The 18,943-nt window shown below is 22.3% G+C and overlaps 3 protein-coding genes across 13 annotated transcripts; 1 reads left to right on the top strand and 2 right to left on the bottom strand.

The window, feature by feature from the left end:
* Positions 1-400: 400 nt before the first annotated feature.
* Positions 401-5,543, bottom strand: LOC122854826 (zinc transporter ZIP13 homolog). Its single transcript, XM_044155824.1, has 5 exons — positions 4,799-5,543; positions 3,621-4,477; positions 2,155-2,265; positions 1,159-1,833; positions 401-845 (listed from the first exon to the last, which is right to left on the bottom strand). Exons 2-5 carry the CDS (start codon positions 3,832-3,834, stop codon positions 670-672), a joined length of 1,176 nt encoding a protein of 391 aa, XP_044011759.1. The 5' UTR covers positions 3,835-4,477; positions 4,799-5,543; the 3' UTR covers positions 401-669.
* A 325-nt stretch (positions 5,544-5,868) lies between these two features.
* Positions 5,869-8,490, bottom strand: LOC122854825 (UDP-N-acetylhexosamine pyrophosphorylase). 2 transcript variants are annotated; one of them, XM_044155822.1, is made up of 4 exons: positions 8,277-8,490; positions 7,024-8,125; positions 6,556-6,952; positions 5,869-6,483 (listed from the first exon to the last, which is right to left on the bottom strand). In XM_044155822.1, the coding sequence occupies exons 2-4, from the start codon at positions 7,503-7,505 to the stop codon at positions 5,950-5,952; spliced, it is 1,413 nt and encodes a 470-aa protein (XP_044011757.1). In that variant the 5' UTR covers positions 7,506-8,125; positions 8,277-8,490; the 3' UTR covers positions 5,869-5,949. The 2 variants fall into 2 exon arrangements, with proteins under 2 accessions (XP_044011757.1, XP_044011758.1); XM_044155823.1 differs by lacking the exon at positions 8,277-8,490 and having other exon boundaries at positions 7,024-7,706; positions 7,763-8,102.
* Positions 8,491-8,964: 474 nt separating this feature from the next.
* Positions 8,965-17,891, top strand: LOC122854823 (kinectin). 10 transcript variants are annotated; one of them, XM_044155811.1, is made up of 11 exons: positions 8,965-9,283; positions 9,785-9,951; positions 10,055-10,209; positions 10,946-11,128; positions 11,286-11,583; positions 11,679-13,336; positions 13,541-13,627; positions 13,813-14,487; positions 14,555-14,635; positions 14,879-15,070; positions 17,183-17,461. In XM_044155811.1, the coding sequence occupies exons 2-11, from the start codon at positions 9,804-9,806 to the stop codon at positions 17,201-17,203; spliced, it is 3,498 nt and encodes a 1,165-aa protein (XP_044011746.1). In that variant the 5' UTR covers positions 8,965-9,283; positions 9,785-9,803; the 3' UTR covers positions 17,204-17,461. The 10 variants fall into 10 exon arrangements, with proteins under 10 accessions (XP_044011746.1, XP_044011750.1, XP_044011749.1 ...); XM_044155812.1 differs by lacking the exon at positions 8,965-9,283 and adding an exon at positions 9,528-9,546; XM_044155815.1 differs by lacking the exon at positions 10,946-11,128.
* Positions 17,892-18,943: the final 1,052 nt, after the last annotated feature.

Below are 18,943 nucleotides of genomic sequence, written 5' to 3'. Positions count from 1 at the left end.
CTTACGTCTATTTATTTATTTTTCTTTTTAATAATTTTAATTTTATTTACAGAAATAAATTTAAATGGAAAAAAAAAAAAAAAATAAAGAAAAAACAATTTTTTTCTTAATTAAATTCTATGTAAACTCTTCAGCATTTCAGTCTCATCAATTTTTCATCACACCAATAAGAGCCACGATCGACGTAAATTAATTATTGCTCCTGATAATTGTTTATTATTTTTTTAACATTGTTTTTTTTTTTTTATCTAATTATTAATTGGTTTTTATTCATTTTGAATTGATATTTATATAATTATACAAAAGTCGTTTCAAGGCACTCACACAAATTTTTTTCTTGTCAATTAATTAATTTTTTTTTTAATAAACTTTCAATTAAGATTTTATGTAATTAATTGAATTGTCAATGCACCAGATTTAGCCAGCTATTAATGGAGTGCCAATTGACTTGAATGATTATGTGCAAAAAAAATTAATTTACTCTCATTGTGTTTTATACATTAACATAATAGACTATAGAAAGAGAAATAGAATAATAAGCTTAGAAAAATGTTCTATAAGAAAATAATTAACGAATTGTTATTTAAACATTCGTTTTTTTTTTTTTAACATAATTTTTTTAATGGAATTCAAAGGATGAATTATTTTTTTTTAAACTGGGTGATATTTTTAATCACAGAGTATTGTTAATAGTGCCATTATTATAATGCCACTTAATAGTGAAGCCAATTGTTTTATTGATTCTTTTGGATCAGATTCTTTAAGCAATTCTGGAAGAACAGTTACTAGTCCAATGTGCAAAAAACTACCAGCTGTAAATGGTAATATCCAACTTGTTCGAGACTCTGAAAATTAATCATTATATTTTTATTTTTTTACTTGTTGTTTAACTAATTAAAAATTAATATATTTTTTCAATATTTAACATGAAATTAATAGCTATTCACTCCAATAATGACCTCGAAATTTTTTCTTGTTTTTTTTTTCTCAATAGAAAAAATTATAACATGGAAATAAATGGAAATTTTTAAAATCTAAAATAATATTTTAAAAGCTGATATTTAAGCCTACAAAAACATCTTTTAATAAATTGAAATAAATTGAGATAGTTATTGAAACAAGCAGCTATTAATTATAAAAATAAATTTAAAAACTTACCAACTCCATTGCCAGAACATAATACAGCAACAAGTGCTCCAAATATACCACCAGTTGCAGTCATAAGTTGTGCTTTAGCAGCATCCCATCTATTAAAACCACTTTTTAATAATATTGCAAAATCACCAACTTCATGTGGTATTTCATGAATTAATATTGCAAATGTTGTCAATGTACCAAGTCTAAATGACACAAGAAATGAACCACCAACAGCAAGACCATGTGTAAAATTATCAATACAATTTGCCAATAAATTTAAATAACCAATAATATGTTTTTTTTTTGGTTTTTTAATTATTTTTTTATCATTTTTAACAACAGATAAACCATTGTAATATCCATTTAATGTTATTCCATTATTTGATTTAACATTTGTCAATTTAATATTATCAAAATTATTATTTTTATTTAATAATATTGAATCAATAATATTATAGTCTATTTTATTAATTTTTTTAATACCATTTGCTGTTTTATTATTATTATTTTCATTATTATTTGTTTTATTTTCAATATTTTCATCAATTTCAGATGTATCTTCATCGTCAGCATCATCACTGGTATCTTCATGATTAATTGTTTCACCGATAAATATTTTTTCAGCAATAATAAATACTAAAAAACCAGCTAATACCCAAAGACCACAAACTATTGATGGATGACCTTTTGTTGTTGCTAAAATTATAAAAAGAAAAATATTAGCAAAAACAATTTATCGCTTTTATTATTATGTAAAATTAAAAAGTCTAATTTTTATAAACAACAATTGTTTTAATAATAAAAAAAAAGAGTAAATTAATTTTATAAAAATAATTTTTAATTGCTGATATTTTGTGAATTATAAAATTTGTTTATCAAATGGTTATTTTTATTTTTCAATTTTTTTTTTCTCTTTCATCGAGCTTTGAACATTTGTAATCAACTCTGATAACTCAAAAATAATTTTAAATAATTACGGAAAATTTATTTTATAATTTGCTCATTAAAATTACTCACTTGTATTTAATGATTTGTTTGACCAAGCCTCGGGTAATAGATGCAAAAAAACATCACCCAATAAACCACCAACTGCAAAACTCAAAAGCAACTTTAACGTTGCAGCTCCAGCTGTAAAAAAAAAAATCAAATATATTATTTAAATTAAAAAAATAATTGTGTGTTTATTAAAAATTAAATATTCTTTGTTTTCGATGATGAGTGTAACAGTGTGTCACTATTTTACCACATGATTACCAAGTATAAATTATTATCAAGAATAACAAACTAGTGCAGTGAAGATTAAAGTCAAGTGGGTGTTGCAATATTCCGGTATAAAATATAAAAAAAATGTTAATTGATAAATAAATAACCGAGTAATTTAATATGAATATTAAAAACTTCAAATTTTATTCTTTGTTGTAATAAAAAAATAAAAGCCGTCTCTATTATTTCAATCAAAAAAATTGAAAATTTAAATTTTAGTTTAATTAATTAGAGTCAACCGTTTGATATTAATAAATAATAATAATGTTAGAAATAAAAATAATAAACAAACATATTCACATATCTATACAAAACAATCAAAAATAGATTGTGTTAATTTTTTTTTTTAAAATGACAATGAAGAAATATTTAGTGTAATCAAATATATTATTGATATACATATCAAACTGCGTTTTATTATTAAATTTAACAAAGGAATATATATATTAAATAATTGCAACTATCAAATTATAAAAATAAATAAATAATATAATACCCAATTTTTTAAACAACAACGTAAAACATTGTTTAATATTAAAATTTATAAATAAATATTCATTGCAATACTTGAAAAACAATAGTGTTTAGAATAATAATTAAAACATCATTATAAAATTTAAAACAATAGAAAAAAATAGTAAATAATAGACAATCCATGTTAACAAAAGAAATAATCGAAATTTAGTAAGAAATTAATTATTCTGTTTTCTTTTTTTTTGCAATTAAACTTGTTTAGTTATTTATTTACTTTTTTTTTTTGTTGTATTATTCAATGAGATTAGTTAATTGAAATAAAAATAATAATTTCAGGTCGTTATTGACAATATTAATGATAAAAATTGCAGAAAAAAAATGCGATGATTCTTCACGTTTATGATAACAATGTATTTTAATATCGATACGATATCGCAACGTGACTGATTATTTAGATTGTCTTTTACTAAATATTCCGGTCAAATGAATGATTTTTTATTTTCATCTAAATGTTTATTTATTATACTAAATTACTATTATTTATCAAATTTAATATCCGTAGTATTTGTAAAACAAAAAGAACAACAAAAATTAATGAAAACTTTTCATAGATATTTTTGTTTTATAAAATATTTATATGATTAAATAAATAAATAAACATTAATTACCTGTAAAAAAAAAGAAGGATAAATAATAATTAATTAAAAGCAAATAGTTGATTATAAATAATAATTGTGTGTTATTACCTCCATTTTTAAGATCAGCTCCTTCATCAATTGGTATTATCAAAAGTGGAAATACTCCAGAAAGACCAACAATTGCACTTCCAAGCATTGAAAATATCCATGGTTGATATTCAAAATAATTAATAAATGTATACCAAGGTATAAACATTTCATCCGTCACAAGTTTATATAAATTTTCCATATTTGTGTTGTTGTCGTTGCACGAGTAATCCATTAGAATTAATTTTATTTCTTTTTATTGTTTAAATTAATTTTTATTATCTTTGTTTATTTTTATTTTCTTTGTCAAATAAACTTACTATAATACTGAGATATTTTTACCACATACCAATTGGTATCTCACAAATATTAAAACAAAAAAAAATATATATTATTTAATTATGTTTATAAATGATGATCCATCAAACGAAAATTGTACTGTTTTTTTAAATGAAATTTTCTTTTCATTTATCTGATTATTTTATGCATTGCTTACTCATGTGCATATAGTAGATTTATATTATAATATATATTATAATAAATATAAAACATAGAGAAAAAAAATAATAAAAAAATACCAAGTTGATATTTTTTAATCAATCTTGATAAGGTATGTCGCCGGCAAACAATTATAAATGTTGCCGGCTCATCGACCGTTGCCCGACTTGTGGTTTTTTTTTTTTCTTTTATATGTTGTAATTATCAGTGATAATCAATTGATGATTTTATTTATTTTATAAATGATATAATTTCGACGTCAACACACGGGTCGACCGACTAGCTTACACTGAGGCTGAGTACGGACGAACGATGTTAGGGCGTCGGTTTTTTTTTTTTGCTGATTGAAGTAGTGACCTCCTCTTCTATTATTACTTCATCTAGATGTAAATTTTTTTTTGTTACAATTAAGATAATATACAAATACACTGGATTGTTATTTAATTATATTATTGTATTGTGAGTGATATTGTGAAGGGTCAATGATGAACATCGTCTTCGTCGTTTTCGTCGTCGTCGTCGTCTTTGTCGTTGTCAAAAAATAATTACACGTGGTGAACACAAAAAACTTAAATATATATCCAATCACTTGATAAATCTATTGTCACTGTCTCTTTGTTTTACTATATTATTATTTATTTTAAATTGTTTATGAATTTTTTATAATGTATACATATTAATTTAATTTAAAATTATTTTACCATTGTTGATTGTCCGTTGTTCATCAAATTAATCATTTAAATAATTTAAATAAATGAGTAATATATTATTTCAGCTTTTAATTTATGAGTAATATTATTAAATTGTATTGTTGAACTGTGTTAAACACTTACTAAATCGATGAAAACTACTACGCACTTTCATTTAACTAACTATGTGAAACAAATGTTTACAAGTGTGTTTGTTGAATGATAATGAAATTGAAAGTGTGCATATTTGTGCATTATAGTTGTACCAGTGATGAATAATATTATTTCGAGGACATTTTTAGAATCATGTTAAGGCAAACAAGATATTTCTCGGTATTTCACTGATAATTGTTTACCAGTTTGACAGTATGTGTTGTATTTAAGATGAAAATACTGTTGTGACTTGTGTGTGTGATAAATTTTTTTTTCCTTTTTTCCTTTTGTTTTCTAAAGCAGTATATCCAACACAATCCAAAGAAAAGTCTTTGTGATGTGCATGTGTTAGAGTTGAAGGGGGTGGGTGGGTGGCTGGACCAAATGACGTCGTAATGATGTATCAAAGTTAGGCCAATCAAAAGCCATATAAATAAAAATATTAAGTAGAGTATACACTACTTTCAACTCAAGTCTATTTAATACTAGAAGCAACTAGGTTTTATAGTAATAATTTAGAGAAATTTAGTTGTTTTCTGGTAGGTTTTCATGATAAACTTGATCAGTGGACACATTCCTTAATGATGACGTCCAACTTTCAATTGTCCATATTAATTATTATCTAAATTTTCGAAATTTTCTATGTAGCATTTCAATTTGTCAATAAATATTACCAACTAAGATTTCTATATATATTTTTTTATTTAAAAAATACAACAATATTTAGCTAAGTAAATATATATATAACATTTTCATAAAAAATTTTCTTCAATATAAATTTTTAATTAATTTATTATTTAAAAGATGTGTCAAAATTTGTTAAAACAAATAATCACAGAAATAAATAAATATTTAAAATGTGATGTTGATAAAAATAATTAATGTTTTTTTTCTACAATTCTATAAAATATTTACAATTACCTCCACCAATGATTACTAAAATAAAAAAATTGATTTTTTGTATATTGTTTAAAAATTTAAAAAAAAAAATAAAATAAAATTTTGTAAATTTAATCTAATACTTTAGGTCCTTGTATGATACTTGGAATGTTTGTTAAATTTTCACCAGAATATGATCTTAATGGTGATATTTCAACATCACCCTTAATAATTTTAACACCAGCATTTATAAGCCAACGTTTATGAAGTTCAATAACATCTGATTTAGCTGTTGATGGACAATCTTGTCCAGCACTATCAGAATTTTTTAATGGACTAAATTCTTCATTTCTTGGTACATTCCAAGCAACAAATTTTTTAGAATATTTAAATACATCAAATACAAATTTTTCAACTTTAATACCATTTGGTATTTTTGGAATTTGACGTATTCCATTATCATCAACATATGGAATTTTTTTTTTAGCAATATGAAGATCTAATTCTTTTTCATGATTAATAGCAACATCATGAAGAAATGATACAGTAAAATAATGATTACAAATATTACCAGCATTTAATAATAAACTTCCATCTGGACGTTTTAATTCTGATGTTTTTTTACTTATCTCACTGTATTCAACAACTCGATAAACTCCATCAACCTATAAATATAATTATCATTAAAATAATCATTATCAAGTCTTTAAAAAAAAAAAAAATATATATATATTTACTTGTGAAACAACACCAACAGCTTCAGTTGGTTCAAATTTTTCAACAACTTTAACTCCACAATCAGCATTTTTACTCAAACAATAACCAATGAAAATTGGATCAGCAACTTTAATTAATATATTATCAACTGAATGTGCATGTACACTTTTAATACCACGTTTAATCATGTCATCTAAAATACCAGATACAACAAGAGCACGATAAAGTCCACCATTACCATCAGGTGCTCTTGATACTTTAAATTTTTCATCAAGTAATATTTTACCATCAAAATCATAACATGGTATCATTGCTTGTTTAAATGTCTTGACATTATTTTCCTTAAGACCAAAGTAATTATGATTTTTCAAAAAATCATTTGTCATTTGATAAGTTGCTTCACTTGTCAATATATACCTGTAATAAATTAATGAATTATTAATAAATATATAATAAATAACATGTACCATATGTTGTAGAAAACTCACCAAACAATATCACCACATTTACCATATTTATTTTCAGCAAGTGTACACAGTCTTTTAATTCTTTCAGCTTGAAGTTGAAATAATGTTTTGTGTGATGGTAAACCAACATCATACATTCCTTTTGGATATGTTACACCAAGACGTGTACCTTGTCCACCAGCCATCAATAATACACCAACATGTCCATTTGAAATTTCCAATAATCCAATATCTTCATATTTTTTTAATAAATTATCATCACAAGTTTTAACTGATTCAATTGAATCATCATCAACTGGCTTAATACGATCATCTAAAATTTTATCATTTATATTTGATAATTCAATTGCACGTTTATAATAATTATTTGTCTCAACAAGATCTAAATTTATAAGATCATCAGTTAATTTCTTTTTTTCTTCTTCATTTAATTCATTCCAAAATTTTAACAAATGTCCTTGATTATATTTATCAAGTTGTGCTTGAAGTACTTCAACATTCATGATTTATTTTATTTTTTTCTATTGATTATTGATTAAATTTCTTTTTGATAATTAAAATTAATTTCTTCTGTCGTTGGAGCAAACGTATTGTTAGTTATTCACAAAGTAACTTTCACAATTTTCTGATTTAAAAAAAAACTCGTCTGGTTAGTTTAATATCTTGTTGTTAATCCCCCTCTTGTTATCTTTCCAACCAACATACTATAACAAATATTTATTTAATTTATTTTTTAACCAGTATGTTGATAAGTACATACCCTTTCACCAGGATATTATTGGTCAATAATTTGGCCTTGATCTTATCAATATTTTTTCTTTTGATTTGATATTCATTTTTATTTATTTAATATTACAAGACAATATATATTTTTTTCATAGAATTATGTTATCTATAAGCTTGAACTATCCTTGGGCCAAATTACAGTTAACTTTGCTGCTTTTTTAAAATTAATTATTTATAAATAATGTGCTTTAGCTATTCTTCTTATTGATCTTGGAAAGTTATAATCATATTTTGTATTTTTTTCTCTCATGACATTTTAATGTTCTACTTTTTTTTTTTTTTTCCTATTTTCTCATGAGATAGCTTTTTACTATTTACAGGTGTTTATTTACTATTTCTGAAAAATAAATATTTAAATAAAATTATAATGTATATTGTTATTTAAATTTATACATTTATTTATTTTTTTTTTAATTTAACCAAGTTATTTATCAAAAGATAAATACAAGAAAATAAAATTTTTAAATTTTTATAATTTATTTTATTACGCAATTCTGGAACATGTGGCTTAAACGTCATCCACGTCATCAAAAAAACATCATGGAATGTCTATTTTATTATTATTATTATTCACTGATATTACCGGTCCATTCTAGCCAACAATAAATAAATAATTTCGATTAAATCAAAGCCAAAAAATTCAACCAAAAATCTGTCATAAATAAATTAATCCCATCTTAAATTAATTAATTATTATTAATTATTTATTTAATTATTAACAAAAAAAAAAAAAAGAGTTAATTTTTCATTCTGTAACATTGGTAACCATGGTTCAGTCCAATTCCAGATTATTTTTTTCCATTAAAAAAAAAAAAACAAATTAAACTTTGATTATTTTATTATTAATTATATTGATATTAGTGTAAGCACATGTTGAGTCAATATTTTCATTGCCATTTAAATTAAAACGTTAAAAAAAAAAAACGAGTTAATTTTTTAAAAAACCGCAAGTTTATTTTTCTGTCTCTTTCTTGTGCGTGTATACGTGGCATCGATGCTTAACAACCAATCAAATGTCAACAATTTTATTTAAATAGGCGTGGTTAACAAATACATATATACACATTTTGTATTGTTAAACATCCGCCATATATAATACCTTCTTTCATACCCACACAGTTACAAAATTTGTGTATAATTTTTTTTTTTTTTTTTTAAATAAATTTTCTCTCTCTCTACTCTTTAATGTATACATCTGTCTTTGTCTTACTTACTGTGAGAGAGAGTTGACTTTTGCGTCAAAAAAGATAATCATTTTCAATTCCTTGGCGTTCCTCTGAGTTTTGTTGGAAAAATTTTTTTTTTGTACCGTTGTGTGTTTCACGTTACGTGGACAGTGGACCCGTGCGTTGGAGCAAAAAAAAAAAATAATTACACACCGACAAACGCCAACTGTCGAGATTAACGAAAAAAAAAAAAATTAAATAACATCTTTTAACAATTGTTTTAATAAACAATTTTATTTGTTTAATATTATTTTCAGATAATTAAACATGTGAGTTGTTAATTAGTTTATAAATTGTGTTATTATTATTATTATTATTATTTTGAGTAATAGTTTTGCCGGCTTGATTAGAAGGAAAAAAAAAAAAAATTTGTGCTCCGATATAAAATTGATCTTTTTTTTTTTCTGCTGCTTCAAATATCAACCTGTTAAATATTTCACCGGTGGAATTTGTTTTATTTTTAAATGTATTTTTAATTGTTTAAATTTTTTTTTTTTAATTTAATTATATTGATCATTATATTCGACATCTGGTACGACAATTGAAAATTTATCTGGATCTTTTGTTTGATATATTTTTAGACATTTTCAGTTAATTAGTTTCTTTTGGGTATTTTTTTTTTTCTTTTCTCACCGAGGCTCAAGTTGATGCGTATTTGTAGAATAATTTCTATTCCAGTCACAAATTGCAGTCTACTGTGTTTCATTATTAATTTTAGAAAAAAAAAAAAGGCTTAAGTTTTCATATTTTTTTATTGTTTAATTTTCTAGATAAATTGTTTTTATCATCATGGATCTTCAAACGGGATTAATTTGTGTTGGTGTGGTTTGTCTTTCGGCAGCTGTGATTCTTTTTGTATCAATGTTTGGTATGAAGGAAAAATCCTACGAAGAAGCTATTGCTGAACAACGTAAACTTCCTGATGATTTACTTCTTGGTAAATATCAAAAATAATTCATTAAAATACAGCATCACATATCAGCAATTTAATTTATTTAATTATGAATTTTTTTTTTATTAATTAATTAATTAATATACAGGTAAAAAGGATAAAGGTAAAGAAAAAAAATATAAAAATAAAACTGGGAAAAAAGTTAAAGAAAAGAAAGAAGATAAGGATGAAAAAGATGATAAATCAGAGCATGTACAATTTGAGGAAACGCCTCAGATTTTGTCATCGGATCTTCCTCCTCAGGTAATATTATAAATTACTATTTTTTTTATTATTTAAAAAATTTATAAATATATTAACAAGAAAATGCTTATTATTTTATTATTAAACAATCATTTAAAATATTTAAAAATATTCTTGTATTTTTTTTTTTTACGGATGAAATATAATAAGTGTTTGGCATATCAAATGCTAAGCATATGGGTCATTCAATATTTTAAGTATTAAATTGGTATTTAAGTATCACTATTAAGTTACATATTTAATTGTTTATAAATATTTTATTTTTATGAGTAATTAAAAACTTAACTTGTTATTTTTTTTTTTCATTTTTTCTCTTTTAAAATTTAACAATTTTGTAAACATATGAATTTCTTTAATTAAATAACAATTGTTTCTATATTCTACACTTTTTTTTTTTTATATAAAAAAAAATAATAAACAAACTAATTAAAAAAATTAAATAACCTCAAAAAAAAATATCAAGTTACTAACTTGAGTAAAAAATTTTATATAAAAAATTTCTTATCAATGAATAATAAACCGATTAAAAAAATTAAATTTTTTATTGAGGTATATAAAAATATTAATTATCAATTGATTTTAATACTTGAATAATTTTAATTGCTTTTTTTTATTTTTATCAATATTAACCTTGAATTTATTTATTTATTTTTCTTGAATAATTTCACAATGGGTATTATTAACATTTGGTATATCTTTTGGGTTTTTTTTTTTTATTTTGTTGGAATGTATACAGGAGGTATGCAAGGCAAATAAGAAGAAAAATAAACCTGAAAAAGTCAAGCCAATATTAGTCAACAAAGATGAATCACCACTTGTTATTGCTGATATTAATTCAGTTCCACAAATTATGGATGATGTTAATCATTTTGAAATAACACATCCAAAAGATGTTGTAGAATTAATAAGAAGTCATAGTGTAAGTTTTTATTTACACCTGGGTTGCTTAATAAATAACATTCACAAATTAATTTATTCTGCTAAATTTTCTAAATAACACATCTACCAATAATAATAATAATGACAATAATAATAATGATAATATTAATTAAAAATAATTTTTGTATTTTAAATAGGGTGATAATTTGCCTCAATCATCATCATCTCAATCGTCTGATTCACCAGTTAATAAAACACCAAAAGAAACACCAACAAAATCGAAAAAAAATACATCAAAAGATTCATTAAAGAAAAAAGATGACAACAATAAAGATGATAAAAAAGATTTAGTTAATGCTATTATTCCAGCATTACAAATTGCCAAGGAAACTGCTGTTAAAGAAATACAAAAAGATATTTCTGCTCAACAAAGTTCATCTTTAAATAAAGAATCAAAAAAAAATAAAAAGAAAAATGATATTCTTGCACAAATTGGTAAATATAGATATTTTTTTTTTCTCATAGAAATCTCATGAATATTATATGCATAAAATTAATTTTTTGTTATTGTTTTTTTCGTGTGTGTTTAGGTGGTGATAAAGATGGTGTTAATGTATCATTGTTGATGCCACTTGTTCAAAAAGCTGAATTAAGTCGTTCAGAAATACAAATATTGATTGATCAATTATTAAATAAACAACTTGATAATCCAGTTGAACATTCTGAATGGACTGAAGGACGTGCTGATCCAGTTATAAAATTAAAAAAACAACTTGCTGAAAAAGATAAAGCATTATCTGAAGAACATGAAACAAGTATAAGTTATCAAAATAAATTAAAAGAATTACGTGGTGAATTAAATTCTGAAAAATCACGTTTAACAAATCATATTAAAAATCTTGAAGATGCATTAAATAATAAAATAACTGAAGCACAAACACTTCATACACGTATGCAACATATACTTGAAACTCATGCTGCTGAAAAACAAGGTTTTTCACGTCAAATTGAACAATTACAATCAAAAGTTAATGAAGATGCTGCAATAATACATAAAATGCAAGAAGAACAAGGACAAACACAAAGTAATTTACAACAAGAAATAATATCACAACGTAAACATATGGAAATGCAATATTCACAATTACGTGAAAATGAAAATGGTATTAAATTACAATATGCACAACAATGTGAAATTAATAACAATGAAATTGAAAGATTACGTCAACAGGTATTATCATTACAAGAACAAATTGTTATACGTGATAAAGAATTACAAGTATATAAAGAATCATCAAATCGTATTGCTGATATGTCATGTCAAATTGAAGAATCACATCGTGCTAATGCTGAACTTGAACATAGATTAAATGAATCACATCGTCATGAACAAGAATTACAAAAACAATTAAATACATTACAATCAGAATTAAAAATTGCTAAAACAAATTCAACTGATACAACAAAATTAAAAAATGAAATAATAAGATTAATTGGTGAAGTTAATGAAGCTAAAAATTTAAAAGTAATTATTAAAAATAAAGATGATGATTATAAAAAAATATTAAATGATTTTAATAATTCACAAAATGAAATTAAAAAATTAGAAAAATTATTAAATGATAATAATGATGAATTAAAAAATGTTAAAATTGATTTTACAAAATATCAAGATGATATTAAAAATGATAAAATTGAATATATTAAATTACAAGAAGAATTAAATTTTTTTAAAAATAAATTATCACAAGTTGAAGCTGAGCTAAATAATGCAAATGAATATATTAAAACAGCAAATGAAGTTAGTGGTGAATTAAAAATTGTTAAAGCTGAATTAGAACAACAACAAAATGGCAATAAAATAACTGATGATATACATCTTAAAATGATTAAATTACAAGAAGATAATGAAAGATTTTGTCAACAAATTGGTAAAATAAGTGAATTACAAAAAGAACTTAAACAAGTACGTGATGAAAATGATAAATTAAAAATCAAAAATAAACATTCAGAAAATGGTGTTGATAAAAAAATTGAACAAAATAATATAACACAATTGGAACAAAATAATTTAATAATACAAAAAGATAAACAACTTGATGCATTTAAAGTTGAGCTAACAAAAAAAGATGCTGATTTTAATAAGCTCAATCAACAAATTGAAGCACTACAAAATGATGTTAAAAATCAAGTTAATATCATCACAAGATTACAAGAAGATCTTGAACTTCAAAGAACAAAAAATAATGTAAGTTTAATCATTCAATTTTTTTTTTCAATCATTATTCTAATTTTTTTTTTTTCTTTATTTTATACTCGACGTTTCTTTTTTTTTTTTTTTTTTTATTTGACACACATTATTGCTTCCATCACTTTTCAATTTTCATTTCAAACAAAAAACACATAAATTATTTTTTTATTTTTTTTTTTTTAATCTCGTAAATTATCACAGGAATTACGTACTAAGAACTGGAAAGTTATGGAAGCACTTTCCGTGGCTGAGTCGCGTGGTAAAACAAATTCTGGAAAATACATTGATGTAAGTTTAACATCCTTTCATCACTGTATCATCGTTTTTAATTAAAAAAAACTATAAATTATATCGAAATGAACAAAAAAAGAATATCTTTTTAAATTACTTTTTAATATACTTTATTAATTATATTATGATAAATTAATTAGAATGATAATTAATGAAAAATTCTTTATTTAATAATCTTACAGGATACATTAGATAAAATAAGAATTGCTGAACAAGAAACAACAAAATCATTACTACAAAGAATATTCCCTGATATCGAAATTAAAGAAAAAGCATATGATAGATGGTTAAAAACATTTGAGGAACATGTTAATAATATCTTAACTGATAATAATCAAAATGATGATACAATTAAACAAAATAAAAAATTACAAAATCTTGTTACTCATTACAAAGAAATTATTGCTGATACCGAGGGAATGTTAAATAATCTTCAGAGTCATGTTGAATCTGCTGAGTCAAGATGGCAATCTGAATTGCGACAAAAAGAAAATGATATTGTTAATTTGAGAGTAGAGCTAAAAGAACTTCAAAGTAAATCTAAAGCAACTGAACAATTACAAGAAAAAATTGGCAATTTAGAATCACGTCTTGCTGAACAAGAAGCATTACAAAAAACAAATCAATTTAAAGAAGATAATCGTGTTAATGATGATTCAAAAAATTTATCAATTATAGAAAAATTTAATGAAGAAAAACAAAGATTAATACAAGAATTACAAACAGAACGTAATTATACTGCAACAACAAAATTGGAATTAACAAAAGTTGAAGAAGATTTAAAAAAAAATGAACATTTATTGGATCAACAAAATAAATCAGTAACAAGACTTCAAAATGAAATCCAACGATTAAAGGTAGTTAATATAAAAAATAAATAAATAATATAATTGTTTTTAATAATTATTTGTTTAATTTTTTAAGGCTGAATTTCCTGGTGCTAGTAATAACACTGAACAGTTAACAGCAAATGGTCCACCATCATCAGACTCCCAAAATTCTGAGGTATGTATTTAAAAATAAATAATCAAATAACAAGTGCTTGCACAGTTATATAACAATATTAATTTCTAAAAATCAATAAAAATAATTTACCAAAGTTTTGATTGACAAACTAAAAATAGAAATAATACTAATTAGTATTATTTATTTTTTTTTTATTTTTTTTTTGCCATTAACAATATTAATTATAAAAATAATAATATAAACCCTAGCTAATTACCATAATATAATCTAAATAACACACAGCAAACGAGATCGTCAATATCATTGATACCTGATGTAGAAAAAACCCTGAATGCTGATAATAATACAATTATTGAGAGCAACGTATTACACCAAGATATTGACATTGAATTAAAATCAAATAATTGTCATACGGCTGATAGTGATACCTTGAATGGCAGACAACAAATTAAAAAAAACAAGAAAAAGAGGAAGGTAAAGCAATAAAAGGAAAAAAAAACAAAATTACCACAAAAAAAAATTAATAAATATATTTTTTTTTTGGTACAAAATTCCGGAATTTAAGTGTTTTTTTTTGTGCACAGTAACCTATTTAGTTGACTTATTTGGTTATTGGTAATTGTTTTTCTTTCGTTTGTTTTACTCTCTTGAATCTATCATTTTATTTTTCATATAAATATCAAAAATATATTGATTATTTTGTCGAAATTTAAAAACCTTTTTTTCCCCTCTGATTGTTACTATTCTCTACGTAATTTCGATACTTTTTTTTTCAATTATCCAAGGGAATTATTATAAAATACTCTATACTTCATAGATTAATAAATATTCTATGAAATTTCGTTGGGTTTTTTGTGGTAGTTTTTTCATCAAACAGTCATACAGCATGATAAGGGAATATTCATATTTTTTCTACATTTGTAGAAGAGAAAAAAAAGAGAGAAACTTGTAGTTATTTTATCATGACTGTTATAAATTGTTATTATTTATTTTGTATTTTTTTTAACAAATAATATGACAAAAAACGTGGTGAGTTGGGTGCCTATTGTACCCAGTGTTTGATTTACCCAAGAATATGAAAATACATCAGATATTTACGACCTTGATTAATGAAATTAATTTTAATCGTATTTAAGATAAAAAAATTTTAGTATTAATAATTTTAGCAAACGGTTTTAACAACATGACGTAGTTACAAAAACATTAATTAATTAACAAAAAATATAAAACTATAACAATTATCTTTTGATTGTTCCGGCAGTCCACTAAGAAAGCCACGTCAAAGCGGCGCAGATTTACAGGTATGATTTAAAATGATTTTTAAAAAATACGATGTTTTTTAAAATTATCATGTCGTCGTGTTTAAAAATAAATTTTAGAGTGACGCTATTGTTAATACATGAAAAAAAAAAAAAGCAAATAAATCACTCGAAATATTTTGTATATTTTTTTTAATATCTTTTTTACTATTAATAATCATTTGTAATTATTATTATTATAAACAAAAAAAAAAAACAATTATTTATTTGTTTATTCATTTTCGGTAATTTTTTTTTTTGTTTACTATTTTTTTTAAGCACTCATTGCAATTCACGATAGTCGTGCTTTATTTTCAAGTTACTCTCGTTTTTTTTTTTTATAATATTTAAACTGTTGTTTTTTTTTAAATAATATTAACAAATAATTTTTTCATTGTTAATTTATCGATAATTATTGTTAAATGTTTTTTATAATTCACTGTATTTTTTTTTTTTACATTAATCAATAATCAAATAATTTAAAAATTAATTAATAAAATTAAAAGAAAAAAAAATCAAGAAAACAATTAAATTTCTATATTAAAAAAAAAAAAAAAAAAAACGAGAGTTGTTTTTGTCATCATCCGCTTAAACTGTTATCATTGTACATAAAAACGTCGTAGAAATTAAAAAAAAAAAAATTATTAAATTAATTAATTAATACATGGCAAATTGTTGTATATTTTTTCTGTTGCTTAACCGAGATTCGGTAGTAAAATTAATCCGTGAAATTTAGTGTAACAAGGTCATAGAATAACAAATAATTTTAATTAAGGTTTTGGAATATTAATAATTAATAGATTTATAAATTAATAACTGATAAATGATAAAAAAAATATGTGGATATTGGAAAAAAATAGAAAAAAAAAAAAAACAAACACTGGGTTTAAGGATACAACGTCATCACGTCGTCACTTAATTTGATTATTATTTATTAAACAATTAAAATAATTTATAACAATTTATTTAATGATATTTTTAACTTTATAATGCATGAAATTATTGTCTTTTCATTTTATTTCATTTATTTTTTTTAAGCTGATAATTTAATTATCACAATTCTACTTATTTCATTATCATCATCATAAATGTTTTATTGTAATAAATTTTTATCATTGTTGTGTTTGTATATATCATATAAATGTGAATGTCATTATCTTTTAAATTGCAAAAAATGAATGAAAATATTTTATGCACATGTTTATGTATATTTAAAAATTGTACAAAAATATTTTTAACTAAAATTGTTTTTATCATTTTTTAATTAATTTTATATATTTTTTTTCAGGGTGGTTCAGGAAAAAAGTAACATCTCGAACAAAGTTACGCTGATGAATAAATGTATTTCAAGGTGGTAGAATTGAATTAATAATAATAATAATAAAATAATAATAATAATTATAAAAAATAATAACTAAAAAAAAAATTAAAAAAAAAGAAAATTAAGAGGAAATTAATCCGATGTTAATCTTTGCACGGAAAAACTTTTATTATTTTTATATAGTATTTTTCAATTATATTTAAAAAAAAAAACTGCACTCAATTAAAAGTTTTTATATATAAAAAATTAAATTTCAAATTGCGAAAAGAAAATTTTTTTTTTTTTTTAAAAAAAGCAGTTTTATTAAAAATAATTAGTTCAATTTTTTTTGTTTTCTTTTTTTTAAATGATCAAATAATTGTTTAATTTTTCATTATGATATAAATCATGTAAAATTATATTGTTTAAACCGTCAAAAATTGTCCAAAAATAATTGAATTGAAAAATAAAAAATACAGAAAAATATCTAAGCAAGAAAGAAAAAGTAAAATAATGTAAATCAAATTTGATTCTTTTTTTTTTTAAATATATTGTCTTAAAGAAATAAATTATTTAAATATGATTTTTATCAAAACAATTATTAGTTACTTTTTTTAGTGAATTTTTTGTTTTTTTTTAAATTAAAAATATAAAAAAAAACAAGCAGGGAATCATATGAAAAGAAAAAAAAAAAAAATAATAGTAACTTGAATTTTTAAAAGACAATTTTTTAAAAATTAAATATATATAAATTAATATTGAAAAAATAAAAAATGTAACAATGATTTTATGTGAAGCAAGAAAAATAAAAAAAGGCTAGCACAATGCAGTTTATTGATTAAACCAGGTTTGGTGGACGTAATTTTAAAAATCCAAATTCAAAAATATCTTGGTAAATTTTTCAATATTATAATAATTAATAAGCCTTCCTCGCTGGAGGATAAAAAAAAATATTTTAAACAATAACATAATTAAATCTTTATATTAAATCTTTCGAAATTCACCAAACCTTTATAATTCAAAAAGCCTATTAAATTTTTTAAAAATAATAAACAAAAAATTAAAAATAAATAAATAACAATCTGATCTATATACTGTGGTGGTAAATTATAAGATTTTTCATTCAATACCGTACTTATTTTATATACAATTTTATATACAAAAACAAAAAACTCAAAAAAAAAAACATACAATTGCCAAAATAAAAACAATTCAATTGGGCGATTAGTCCATCGAAAAAAAAAAAACACCACCACCACCATTGTGTAAAAAAACAAACTGAAAAAAAACCATTAATTATTGCTGTTTTTTTTTCTCATTTTAAATTAATAATAAATAAACAATGCCTATATTTATGTCGTCCAATAAAAAAAATTCTGCTTCATCATTGCGATTAGAAAATGAAAAGAAAAATATTAAATTATGATTTGTTGATTATTAGAAATATTCATAATATTAAAGATGAAATGACAAAAATAAATATATATATATTATAGACTATACTAATAAAAACAATTAAATAAATAAATAAAAATTATTATTAATAATTATATAAACCCCACAGTAATGTTGTAATTAAATATTGATCAGCCTTAAAATTTCTTGGTAGTATAATATTATATAACAGTTGCAATACATAAACCATAAAATATATAGTTGAAAAAAAAAAAAAAAATATATATATATGTACCCTGGCATAATTTAATAAACCTCAACAAAAAAAAACCATCATAAATCCTTAAAATTCCA

This window comes from Aphidius gifuensis, linkage group LG4 (genome assembly GCF_014905175.1).
Source record: "Aphidius gifuensis isolate YNYX2018 linkage group LG4, ASM1490517v1, whole genome shotgun sequence".
Classification (NCBI taxonomy): domain Eukaryota; kingdom Metazoa; phylum Arthropoda; class Insecta; order Hymenoptera; family Braconidae; genus Aphidius; species Aphidius gifuensis.
The sequence above is the reverse complement of the archived record's forward strand: the minus strand, read 5'-3'. Positions and strand labels throughout refer to the sequence as shown.